The following is a 12,801-nucleotide window of genomic DNA, read 5'->3' as shown; positions in this document are numbered from 1 at the left end:
ACAATGTAAAAACATTTTAAGTGCACAGCAGTTCAAACATCACAGGTGTATGGTTTACTGCTAGTGAAAACATTTATGTACAGAAAGTAAAAACATTTACAGTCAGTCAGTATGGTTTACAGTCACGTGTGGTTATTAAAAAAATTATTTATTCATAAAATATACAAAACGCAACATCTCCTTTATTAAAGTACAGCAAGTCAAAACATTTACAGTAGGATAGTGTGCAGAACAGTCAGTCAGGCCTGCACAACTCCAGTCCGCGAGGGCCGCAAACAGGCCCGGTTTTCAGGACAACCTTGAAAACCGGGCCTGTTTGCGGCCCTCGGGGACTGGAATTGTGCAGGTCTTGTGTACAGTAAATAAAAACCATTTATTTATTAATACAAGTTAAAACACAAAACATCTCCTTTATTTAAATACAGCAGGTCAAAACATGTACAGTACAGTTCAGCACAAAAGTATTGTATTACCTGTTATTAAAAAAAAATCTTTATTCATAAAATATACAAAACGCAACATCTCCTTTATTAAAGAACGGCAAGTCAAAACATTTACAGTGGGATGGTGTGCAGAACAGTCAGTCATTCCTGCCAACTACAGTCCTCGAGGGCCGCAAACAGGCCCGGTTTTTAGGACAACCTTGAAAACCGGGCCTGTTTGCGGCCCTCGGGGACTGGAACAAAAGGCCCACTCGCAGTACACCAAGTAGGACATGTGGTGCTTAAAAATTAACATGGCATACTTGTGGTGTAAACCAGCACTCATCACCCTATACTTCTCCCTGAGTGCCGGTAGCATATCGCGCAGTATGATGCCGGGCACCGTATCGATGCGAGCGAATGTAGGTGTTCTTCTGTGAGCTGGTGTGCTTGTGGTTGCGGGCAAGGGTAGGTTGTCTGGGAGGAAGTTTTCTTATAATAATAATTTTTTTTTTTTGGTCACTCACTCAAGCAAGCAGTGGTCGGTGAAGTTACAGGTGCATGCGCAGTAATCAACTAGCTCCCATCCCAAAGAGGATTACACGCAGGCGCATAGAGAGGTGATGCTCGGCTAGGGACTGATTAAAAACACAATGACAAGCTTCAGAAAATGAATGACTCTGTGGAGGTGTCTGTCGATAAGAGTTTCAAATCCTTGAGCGAGCCTTGTGTGCACGTGGGGGAGGGGTCTACATGGTACAGCTGCATGAAGTTCAAAGATAATGACATACTTTAATTTCAAAAGGCAGTTCATCATAATAATATGATCCCTACACCCCCATATACAGTACGTAAAAAGCACACAAATCAACCATGTGCAGTCAAACGCACAGGGTCACAGTCAAAAGCTACAGCACAGATTGAATATCGTAATATCAAGATGGTTTTTGCAGGCTTGTGGAGAAAATAAAAATAAAAAATGAGGAGAAAAAAAATATTTTTTTTTTTGGTCACTCACTCAAGAAAGCAGTGGGGGGTGAAGTTACAGGTGCATGCGCAGTAATCATCTGCTGTCAAGCAGGAATGTGATTGAAACCAGAAAAACACACGTTCAAAGGAATGGTACTGCACTGTAGATAAGATAAGAAGTTGAAATAGCCTACAGTTTAGTAAATTATCCTGTGTGTGTCCGAGCGAGGGGGGAGCACTGTATATGCCAAAATGTGACACTGTTACAGTACTGTACACGCCTATGCGTTTCAACAATTTTCAAATGAGACATACAGTACAGCACTGCAAATACATGTATACTGTAAATATGCAAATTTACAATTACTGCGCGTGCACACGCAGACTGTGTACTGACGTAGGTTAAACTGCGAAGGTACTGTATTAGACTTCCAAGATAACAGCTCGTGAATGCCCCCCTGAGTTTTTAGACGGCATTGCAGTATTGCAGACAGCGATAATAAAATGCTAATATCACGAGCGCTAAAATAACGCAATTCACTCCGGACTAAAAAAAAACGCATCTGACCGAGATTATCAGAGAGCCGCAGATACAGCCGATTTAGGCTAAAGGCGGCCGCCACTGTAAATGAAACTTTTTCAGGTTGGGCTAAAGTCGTGAGTAGAGTAACTCAGGGATCGGTACTGGGACCCCTGCTTTTTAACTTGTTTATTAATGACCTTGAGGTTGAAATCGAGAGCAAAGTCTCCATCTTTGCTGATGATACTAAATTGTGTAAGGTAAAAGAATCAGAGCAGGGTGTATTTTCTCTTCAGAAGGACTTGGAGAGACTGGAAACGTGGATAGGTAAATGACAGATGTGGTTTAATACAGATTAATGTAAGGTTATGCATTTGGGATGCAAGAATAAAAAGGCGACTTACAAATTAAATGGGGATAAATTGGGGGAATCCTTGATGGAGAAGGATTTAGGAGTGCCTGTAGACAGCAGGCTTAGCAATAGTGCCTGTAACAGGGGAGTTATCCCTGTTCATGTAACATGCCTCTAATCCAGCAGTGTGGTGGTTAACTGCTGGTAGTCAATTAACAAACACCACCTGCCTTATTAGATTGCTTAGAAAAGCCTGTCTTTTGAGAGAGGAAGGGAGATTGTCCCTTACTCTCACAACTTGTGAGACTGACATGGGGACAGACGTCTTGAGTCTACCAGAAGAGGCTGCTTGCAAGACACAGGGGAAACTTCTAAACCTGAATGCTGACAAAACCCTAAGGAAAAGGTAGCAACCAGGAACAGAGAAGATTTCCCCTCCAAACCACCAGGAACAGATAAGACTTTCATTTATAAGACTTTTTAAATCTGCTCATTTCATGATATATGTTTGGGGCTGGGAGACATGCTTATCTAAAGGGAGTTGTGGACTGCATAGTATTTCCCTAGAAATACTCCCAAGTGAATAGAAGCTTTGTTTACCCCTTGTTTGGATGGTTTCCTGATGTTAAGGAAACAGGCGCAATAAAAGCCTTATTTAATTTCACCATAACCAGTCTCCCTTGCATACCTCTGTGAGCGTCCGCCTACAGTGCCCAAAATCATGAAGCAGCTGCAAAGCCAAACACGATCTTATCTTGCATCAAACGGGCAATGGATGGAAGGGAAGTAAACATAATTATTCCCCTTTACAAAGCATTAGTAAGACCAGACCTTGAATATAGAGTTCAATTTTGGGCACCAATCCTTAGAAAAGACTTTATGGAACTAGAGAGAGTGCAGAGAAGAGACACCAAATTAATAAAGGGGATTGACAATCTAACTTATGAAGAGAGGCTAGCTAAATTAGATTTATTCACATTAGAAAAGATGCGTCTAAGAGGGGATATGATAACAAGTGGTCGACAAATCACAAAAAAATCTACTCGCCGAACAAAAAAATCTACTCGCCACCTAGTACCACACGTGTGCTGCTTGGGCCAATAGGAGCTCACCACAATGTTAAATCCACTCGCCCAGGGTGTGCAAATGTATGGGTTTGTCGAACACTGATGATAACTATATACAAATATATTCAGGGACAATACAAGGAGCTTTCAAAAGAACTATTCATCCCACGGGCAGTACAAAGGACTCGGGCCATCCCATAAGGTTGGAGGAAAGGAGATTTCACCAGCAACAAAGGAAAGGGTTCTTTACAGTAAGAGCAATTAAAATGTGGAATTCATTACCCATGGAGACTGTGATGGCAGATACAATAGATTTGTTCAAAAAAAGGTTGGACATCTTTTTAGATAGGAAAGGTATTCAGGGATATACCAAATAAGTATACATGGGAAGGATATTGATCCAGGAATTAATCCAATTGCCAATTCTTGGAGTCAGGAAGGAATTTATTTTTCCCCTTATGAGATATTATTGGATGATATGACTCTGGGGTTTTTTGTTTGCCCTCCTCTGGATCAATATGTAAGTATAGATATAGGATAAGGATTTAGCATAGTTTGAACTTGATGTACGTACCTCTTTTTTCAACCTCATCTATTATGTAACTATATGTAACTATGTAACCCACATTTTCAATTTACTCATTACACTTCTACGAGTCCATTCATTGGGGTTTCTTTTCTCTCCGTTGCTGTCTACTGAGGCAGTGAGCCAGATTAGAATTGTGTTATTATGGTGAGAGTGTAATCCTAAAACAAGAAGAGGACAATGTTTTTGCAGTAAAGTAAGCAGTGGGAAATATCTGTGCCTTAGATTGTAAGCTCTCTAGGGCAGGAATATCATTTCCTATTGGCTGATTTTGTGTTGCAATTATGCATTATATTTCCCTGCATTGTCTCTTTTGTAAAGTGTTGTGTACATTGTTGGTGCTATATCCATACATACATTATAGTGTAACTTAGAGCAGTGAGACACTGAGCAATGTGTGTGCAGTAAGTGAATATCTGTGCAATGTGACTATAGTGGAATTACCTGATGTTATTGTAGATTGGAGAAGACACCACACCTCATCCCCAGTACACTCTATGGTATACGAAGTGTAACAGTAATCAGAGTTTGCAGAGGTGCAGGTTGGACACGTTGCTCCATTCTTTATACTGTTATCAGCTGGCACTTTAAGTGAGAAAAAGGAAGAGAATCAGATGCTATGAATATTCCAGTCTGCCTTTATTTTGTGAGCACTTCATGGGCAGGATTATTAAGCATCATGAACAAAACACTAAGCAGTGTTCTACAATTAGACGCCTTCGGTGCTGGTATACAGTATATTATAGCCTATTCAAATAAATTAGTGATTTACTGCACCAGAAAGTGTCTCATGTCCGAAGACTGCTTATTACATACAGTATTCTTCCCTATCCCAGAAGTGGTTAAAGTGCTTTGTAGAGGTATGAGCGCTCAGTGAGAAGTTGAGCTCAAAGTTTTGCTGTGACAGTGGTGCTATCCATCAGCTGGTTTAGCTCATTCCAGTCACTGGGTGCCTTAGGCTTGTCACCTCAGTATAGTTCTTATGGACAGCCTCTTACAAAGTGAGGGATGTGACTCATTAAATATACTTTGCATAACACCCAGAGTACCTCAGGGCTGCTCTTTCTTAAGCACAGGCAGTTCTCCCTAACTTATTTGGGTGGACGTTTGAAGGGATATATAATGGAAGTATATGAAACACCCCCATAGGGGAAAAACCCGGTGCACAGCTTCAGTTATGGGATGAATATATCAAAAGGGTTTATTATATTAAAAACATGGACAAAAACATACTGATATTGTCACTCACACATATTGAGTGACAATATCAGTATGTTTTTGTCCATGTTTTTTATATAATAAACCCTTTTGATATATTCATCCCATAACTGAAGCTGTGCACCGGTTTTTTCCCCTATGGGGGTGTTTCATATACTGGATTGCATTTACCAGGGAGCACGCAGAACAGGGGACTTGTGAAAGATTTGAATTTTTCAACCTAAGCTACTGCAATACATTTTATTGCTGGACCCGGCAAGAGATGACGTCAGTCTGATACGAGAGAGAGAGGTTGGAGGTCCCGTGAGGGTTTACCCAGTAGCGGAGACGCAAAGTGCAGAGAGACCACCGCTGAACGGAGCCACAAGTTAGGAGAACACGGATACCCTCTACCCGACAGCACCAGTGCCTGGCGTGACGGTCCAGTCGAGATTTTGGCCGGATAGGATATACAGAGCGGGGCACTGCAAGGCATAAAGGATTTCACACAACATAACTTTCTCCGTTTTCAGCCTGCTCTACAAGCCGTGAGTACTGACTCTCTTGGTGAGTTTACTGCATGTGATTACACAGCAGACCCCTGTCCCCTGTTAACACAGACTAGTGAGGAACTCTTGAGCACTGGATTTTTTGAGCAATTGCTCTGATACTATCTGCTATATAATGGAAGTCTTCAACTCCCCCCCCCCCCCCCGCACAACCGATACTGAATTGCGAATCCTTTCTGAGGCAATGTTAAAATCCAGCACCCGCAGGACAGATTTACAGTGACAGAAAAAAAAATGGGGGCACAATGAATTTAATGGCGGAAATCGATGTATCTGGTGTGGGAATCCGATTTGATCTAAAAAATCCAGGAAAATCCAGGAAGGGGATTCAAACCAGTCTGCCCATCTCTACTAATTACCCAGTCCCACTAGCACACTGATTTAGTGTCACATTTAATTCCTCCTTATACTTGTCTTCTCACATTCTTATTCTTGCAACACGCCGCTGTTACTTGCTGCAAAACATACAAGTTACTCTTCTCCTTCTCTGTTATTCTACTGGTAACATTCTTGTCCATACACTTATGCTTCCTTATCTCAATTACCGTAATCTGAGCCACGAACAGAAATATTTGGGTCCAACAAGGACCACAGAAATAAGGGGTGAGAGCCGGGACCACAGTCCTAGTGAGTGCAGGGGGCCTGGCCAAAGGTTGGGCCCAACATCTGCATCCCGCTGCTGGGCCCTTGGTCTTGCCCCCTGCAGCGGGCATCTCCCACTGATAATCCGCGGAATCTCAGGAAACGCATTTTGACAGTTTCGCCCATTTGAAAAATACTGCTGTAACACATGTATCCCTACACTCTGGGAGGTTATGTTACTACTGTGTGTGTGTGGTACAATACCTGCGGCTCACAGGAGGTCTGAGCCTCCGCTGCAGGGAGCCTGGGGTGTATCCTGGTACGATTTTGTTCAGCGCCTCCACCTGTAATGGATTCTACTGTGTGGAATTACCCGTTACAGGACCTATATATATACATATATGATCACACAATAACCACATCGTGGGTAACATAAAATAACAGTTTACTATGGCCCTATAGTATGCTACTGGTTACAGCTACCCGCCAGGCCTCGCACGGCCGTAACCACCCGTCACGTGTCCCACACTCTTGTCCACAGTTCCCACAGTACCTGACGGGGCCCTAGGACACCCAACCACCCTGGAGTCCTCAAGGATATAATCCCTCACCCCTTATACTGTATACTCCTTACACCCCTTATACTCTATGGTGTGTGTTGATGCACTTGTACCTATAGGTACCTGCCGGGTGCTCCAGCACACGGGCGTGCCGACAGATAAACAGGATCCACTGATCCGGCGATGGATTCCGCCTCCACGATCAGTCCGCCTCCGTGTGGGTGGTATCCAGCTGGAGAATCCCACACGAAGATAGTTTCTATGCCTTTGCAGTGTGATCTGGTAACAGACCACAGACTGCCAGAGCTTTGCAGCATTGCAGCTGTATCCCTAATGCTTACTCAGCTATTGGGGCAGTGTCCCTTCCTAATGTCCGGTCCCTGTAGCAGCCACAAGCTTGCAGGGGAGTCGGGGCATAGCTGGGGCCTAGGGGGATGTCTGGCCTAGTGCAGGAGTCACAGACCCCTGCACACATACACCCTCACCTGTCTGCGTACCAGCCAGACTGATGCGCGGTTCCAGCACGCCAAATGTATCTATTCCCTGCTGCAAGAAACACTTGAACCCTATTGGCTGCCATGAGTCAGGTGGTGCCTTGCCCCTATGCATCCTGGGGTCTGTAGTCCCTTGCGAGCCTTCTCTGCCTATGGGCCGTGCTGTGCATGCGCAATTTGGCAATATCCGCCAAGTTGTGCATGCACAGCAGGGTATCTAACCTGTTGATAGTACTATGATGTTCCTGGACGTGGAGTGGACAGGGTAAGCCATCCTCAAGCAGGTGCCCTGCACCTAGTGAGGCTAGAGACTCCTCCAAAGTCCCCAGTTAAGCGTGTATTACCTGTATTTTGTGTTCCATTGTATGTGTAGATGTGTACAATGGTTGTTTTTTGCTACCCGTCTGCCCTCCTCCTGGCAATTACCCCTGGTAAGAACAGGCAAGCCAGGAGTAATCATGGGTTTTCCCACTCATATGCAGCTTCAGTGAGTTACAGGGGAGGCGCTGCAACCAGGCCTTGTGTCCAATCAGGGACTCAGGTCTGCTTCCTGCTTTTCCTGTACTTAAGGGGCTGCACTTCCTAAAGATAGTCAGTTGCCTCTACCCTTGAGAGAGGCTGGTCTACCCATAACAATTGTGCAGGGCTCTGCCAATCTGTGGCCCTCCTTTAGGGGAGTGGAGGGAGATTATTTCCCTTACTCCACCAGGGAGTAAGGGAAGAGCTACGACTGCTCCTGGTGCCCTTTGGCTGGGAGTGAAGGTCCAGGGACATCCTGAGGGTGAAGGCCCTAAGCTCAGTGGCTGTTGCTGTATTGTTGAAGAGTGCAATAAAGTGTTCCAGTGTTTACCATACCTTCCTGCCTGAGACTGCAATCTATCAGGGGGAAGAGTTAAGAAGTTCTCCTGCAGGGATTGCACCCCTCATCCTGCAAGTGATAGAGGCACTGTCACCGTGAACACAAATCAGTTATATCCCAGAAGCCTGTTCTGATATCCCCAACCACCATGCGGGAGACTCAGATCTACTGTGAGCCAGCAGGTATGCACCACCACACTCCATACAGCAATGCAATCTCCCAGAGGGGGGTGGGGGGTGGGACCATGTGTTACATATGCCTGCTGGTTTTACCAGAATAAACCCCATTTTTTTCCACTATTGTGTCCTTCCTAGTGAATTGTTCCCAGAAGGTAAAGGTGTTAAAATTACTGGCCTCCTGTGTCACCTGGTATAAACATACAGGAAATAAAAACAGCGAGGTACAGGGTTATTAATACAGATGTGACTTTTGCATGGTGACATGCTCTGGTGTGTAAAAGTAAAATGTATCTAAAGACAGGTGGTGTAAGTATCACAGAAGAGAAGATAGAAATACTGTCTGGCACAGATAGATTATTGAGGTAGCACAGACACTTAGGTAAATAATGACAATGAGGCACTTACAGGTGGGTATTCCTGGAGTGCAGTTGTCAGTGGCACAACAGTAACTGCCCATCTTGGTTTTGTATGCAGGAAGGGTATAACTCCCCTTCAGTCCACACCTGGTTTGTGGTTCACAATTTCTGGTAAAGATTTTAGTTTCTATTCCGCCTGTAGATTTGAAAAGATTATTCTTATTAACTGACCAAAATAGATACAGCAAATAAATTTGGCAGTGAGAGGGTTAATCACTTGTTGCGCAAGATGAATGTTAACACACAGAATAATGGCGATGTACTTTATAGAATGTGGCCCTGGCTATTTCCTCAGAGCTGTGACACGTATAAGATTATTATTCTGTCACAGGGCTGCGAGATCGCTCCTCTTTCTCAAAGAGATCTCCCTGTAACTTAACATGTTCTGTCTCTTTCACTCTCCCACTGACAGATATGAAATGCATCTAACTTTCTTACCTCTGCAATAAAAGAACCTCACTAGTACATTCAAGTTATTGACATACAGTATACAACATACCTGCTGTGAGCACCGTGAACGAAGATTCGCAAACGTTATCATCAGGGCAGGTTATAGAGGGGCCTGTGCATGATGAACCACTGGAACTCACACACACTGTACATGACAGAGAATAACCTGAAAGATAAATACATTGTCATTAGTTGAAGGCTCAGTAAGAGGCAGAGTCGTTGGCTTTATATTCATCATTAACATCACTGGCTGAACTTTCTTTAGTATATAACAATACTAGTAACTATACAGAGAGACTGATCAAATGTTACATCCATTTGTCTTACTATTTTCCCAACTAGCGATTGGCGAATGTGTCAAAATTCAATCAGCAAACTTTCCCATTTCTTTGTATACTCCCGAAAATTTGTTTAAATATTTTGTTACTAAAAATGTGCTTTAAATATGCCAATTTGTCATTTAAATATAGTTTGCGTATTTGGTGGCAAGTCTCATATTCTTACTGAATTCTTAAATAATGGTGTGGGGTGGGGGGTATTTTATGGGAGAGTAAAGGGTTATGGGAGGGTAGTTATTAATAAGTTTAGTTTTTTGCATGCTACAGTAGATTTATAGTATATACTGTAGATGATTGACAGTATGGTATTCAGTGTTTTAAATAGTATATATATACCCTGGCTGTGCTCAAAGCTGTGACCATGCAGCAAGCTTAAGCCTATAGGGAACCATGTTAAAAATGGTTTTTGAAGCAAAAAGTGGCACTTTGTGCTCATTTGCATGTCATTCCCCAGAATCCCTTGCTGCTGTGGAAGTGCTGTGTGCTGGGTGATAATGGTGAAAGGCGGGGTTGCAGACGTGCCTAAGACATGCAGATAAGCATACAGTTGTATTTACATTTATATATATATTCATTCTACTATGTATGTTTAATTATTGTATTTACTGTATATTGTTTCATATTATTCAAAAAGAATCAAAAGATAATATATATACAGTATATATATATATATATATATATATATATATATATATATATATATAGACAAAAAACAAACAAAAGCGCAAGCTCCATAGCACGTAACTGAGTAAAAAATGAGGTACATTTATTTTAAAAATCAGCAACCCATAAGAATGTGGGAGAGAACAATTCGTGGGAGAGAAATTTCTATTGTGGTCATCTGCGATGGTAGGGGGAGTGGGCGGTTTTGATTGGAGCAGTGCTCATTGACAAACCAATAGGAACTTTGGTTACATCTCATGCTGGACAGACCATCTCACTAGCATTCAGTGTAATTTTGCTCCTTATGAATCAGCTGTTTATGTTCTCTGTTCACATTCTCATTGGTCAACGCTAATTGATTTTGTGTATTTAAACCCTAACTGGATGTCATTTTATTAAGCCCCTTGAAGAAGCAAAGGGTGCGAAACGCCGCGTCGGGCTTGTCTTTGTGTGTACTCCCCTTGGATCCCTGTCATCGGCTGTTAACTCTTGCTGCAATAATGACACAAAATTTCTTGCCTTTCTTACAATCCTAGGACTCCATACAAGGACATTATACTCATTATTTTCTGCAATTATATATAATGATTCCTTTATTTTATAAGTGGTGAATTGTTGTCATTTATTTGTTTCTTTGGTACTAGGTGTTACTGTTTTTGCCAACTATTACTAGTAGCAGTTAATAGTTCACAGCACACAGCTGTTGTAATAATATTATTTTACTTTATATATATCTCAGGAGGTTATTTCTCTTTTTTCACCTGAGTAGTAAGATCCTGTTTTTTTTATATTTACTTAGGATCTTAGTATTACCCTGATATTTTCACAGCTGTTGAGACCCTCTGGGGATTGTTTTATACCTGTATTTATATTTGTTTAGTGTTTTCCATGTCCATTAATAAACATTTTTTCATTATTATTGTTGCTTGAGTGCTTTTAGTGGGACACTTTTCTTTTTTTCTTTTGTGTATTTCATATATATATATGGACAAAAAACAAACTAAAGCGCAAGCTCCATAGCACGTAACTGAGTAAAAAATTAGGTACATTTATTTATAAAATCAGTAACCCATAAGAATGTGCACTTACAGGATTCTATAATAATTGGGGGGAGGGGGAGAGAAGTGGAATGACCCCGCTCAGCCACTGGAATATGAGAGTAGAGACTGGAGTGGTGCTATCAGGGATAAAGGTATATACTGGAGAACAAGGAAAAGAATCCCAAGAGATGCACTCACTAGAAATTGGGAATCAAAATAATTAAATTTTAATGATATCAAAAACAAAGTGCTAACTAAAAGCCTGTTCCTGGGTTAAGACACTGTATTAGTTTTCCAGGCAGAAGGCTTAGTAGTAGTGACCTGTGGTAGTGATGGTATCTGCTCAGGTAAGAATGGTATATATACTCATGAAGGTGTTCACACTGATTCAAAAGTGGGGCAGGTGCACAGAGCCAAACTAAGTGCTGATGTGCCACTTCCCCCTCAGGGAAGAGGAGGGTCAATGTAATTGGCCCTATGGAGCCCCCTGTTCAGGTAAGAGACAGGTGTTGAACGTGTTACCCGACACTACAGCCATAGTGTTGCTGTTATCTATTACCTGCTAGCAGTATAGACGTCTAGCTTTGCTGCATGCAGGTACAGATAGGGTCAAGGAAAAGCCCCACTCTTTGTCAGTTCCCTTGTGAGAAATAACGCTGATGATGAGAGGCCACAGTTACACCGAGGCAGTTGGTCATAGAACCCCTCATAGCCCAGAACACATCACTGGCAGAGTACCTGAAGCGCTGGATGCAATCACACAGGAATCCTTCACCAGATCATGACACAGGTAATCCTGTTCCTAGCTAGTGGGATCCGCATTTGGCCCACATCAATATTAGCTAAAACTGAAAATCGCACTCCACGCTGTGATAGCAAACTGACCGGACTGCTACCTAGTCGGTCGCGCCGATGACGTCACACGGCACGTCGCACCCGACACGTGTTTCGTTCCTGGCTATGGAACTTCTTCGAGGGCGGCGGGTCAAAGCTTCCTGCAGCCTTATATCCGGTGGAGTTGTCATGGCAACCTGATAGCGTCGTCGTGACTCTGTGTGTCTTGACGCGCATAAGGGGGAGTGGTTGTGTAGGGAGACTTTATAAAAACGGGTCCTATTGACCCATGTTAAGGTTTAAAAGAACATATAAGGCAAAGAAAACCCCCATGGGAGGATATTAACAGGCATACTGCAATAGGCATTAACATGAAGTGCCTAAATGTAATGTTATAATCTACAGTGAAGTAATCCTTCCTAATAAGATGGTATGAGAAGGCTGGATATTAACTTTAAGCATGGTAATGGGGTTTGGCATATGGGGAGAGGGAAGAGACGGATTTACAGAAAGGGGGTATAGACAAAACCCTCATTTAGGCCCCCAGGAGATAAAGTCCCCAGGGTGTATATCCATCGGGACTCCTTTCTTAGTAGAGCTGTGTCCAAATCGCCCTTACGTATCCCCAATTTGACAAGTGGAAAGATAGGTTAGAGACATCTCCCCCATGAAACGAATTAACATGTCTGGCAACAGGCACATCT

General features: G+C 42.7%; 1 protein-coding gene across 2 annotated transcripts in view; it reads right to left on the bottom strand.

Moving 5' to 3' along the window:
• LOC142497881 (phospholipase A2 inhibitor and Ly6/PLAUR domain-containing protein-like) overlaps positions 1 to 12,801 on the bottom strand; it is a 30,314-nt gene that overhangs the window by 9,411 nt on the left and 8,102 nt on the right. The window contains exons 2-5 of one of the 2 annotated variants that reach the window (XM_075606281.1): positions 9,272 to 9,388; positions 8,762 to 8,908; positions 4,361 to 4,501; positions 3,313 to 4,077 (exon numbers count right to left, since the gene is read on the bottom strand). In XM_075606281.1, coding sequence (XP_075462396.1) covers positions 3,944 to 4,077; positions 4,361 to 4,501; positions 8,762 to 8,908; positions 9,272 to 9,388 — 539 coding nt within the window. In that variant the 3' untranslated portion in view covers positions 3,313 to 3,943. Of the gene's footprint in view, positions 1 to 3,312; positions 4,078 to 4,360; positions 4,502 to 8,761; positions 8,909 to 9,271; positions 9,389 to 12,801 lie in introns of those variants that run through there. The other variant, XM_075606280.1, reaches the window with a different exon arrangement.

This window comes from Ascaphus truei, chromosome 6 (genome assembly GCF_040206685.1).
Source record: "Ascaphus truei isolate aAscTru1 chromosome 6, aAscTru1.hap1, whole genome shotgun sequence".
Taxonomy (NCBI): Eukaryota; Metazoa; Chordata; class Amphibia; order Anura; family Ascaphidae; genus Ascaphus; species Ascaphus truei.
The sequence above is the reverse complement of the archived record's forward strand: the minus strand, read 5'-3'. Positions and strand labels throughout refer to the sequence as shown.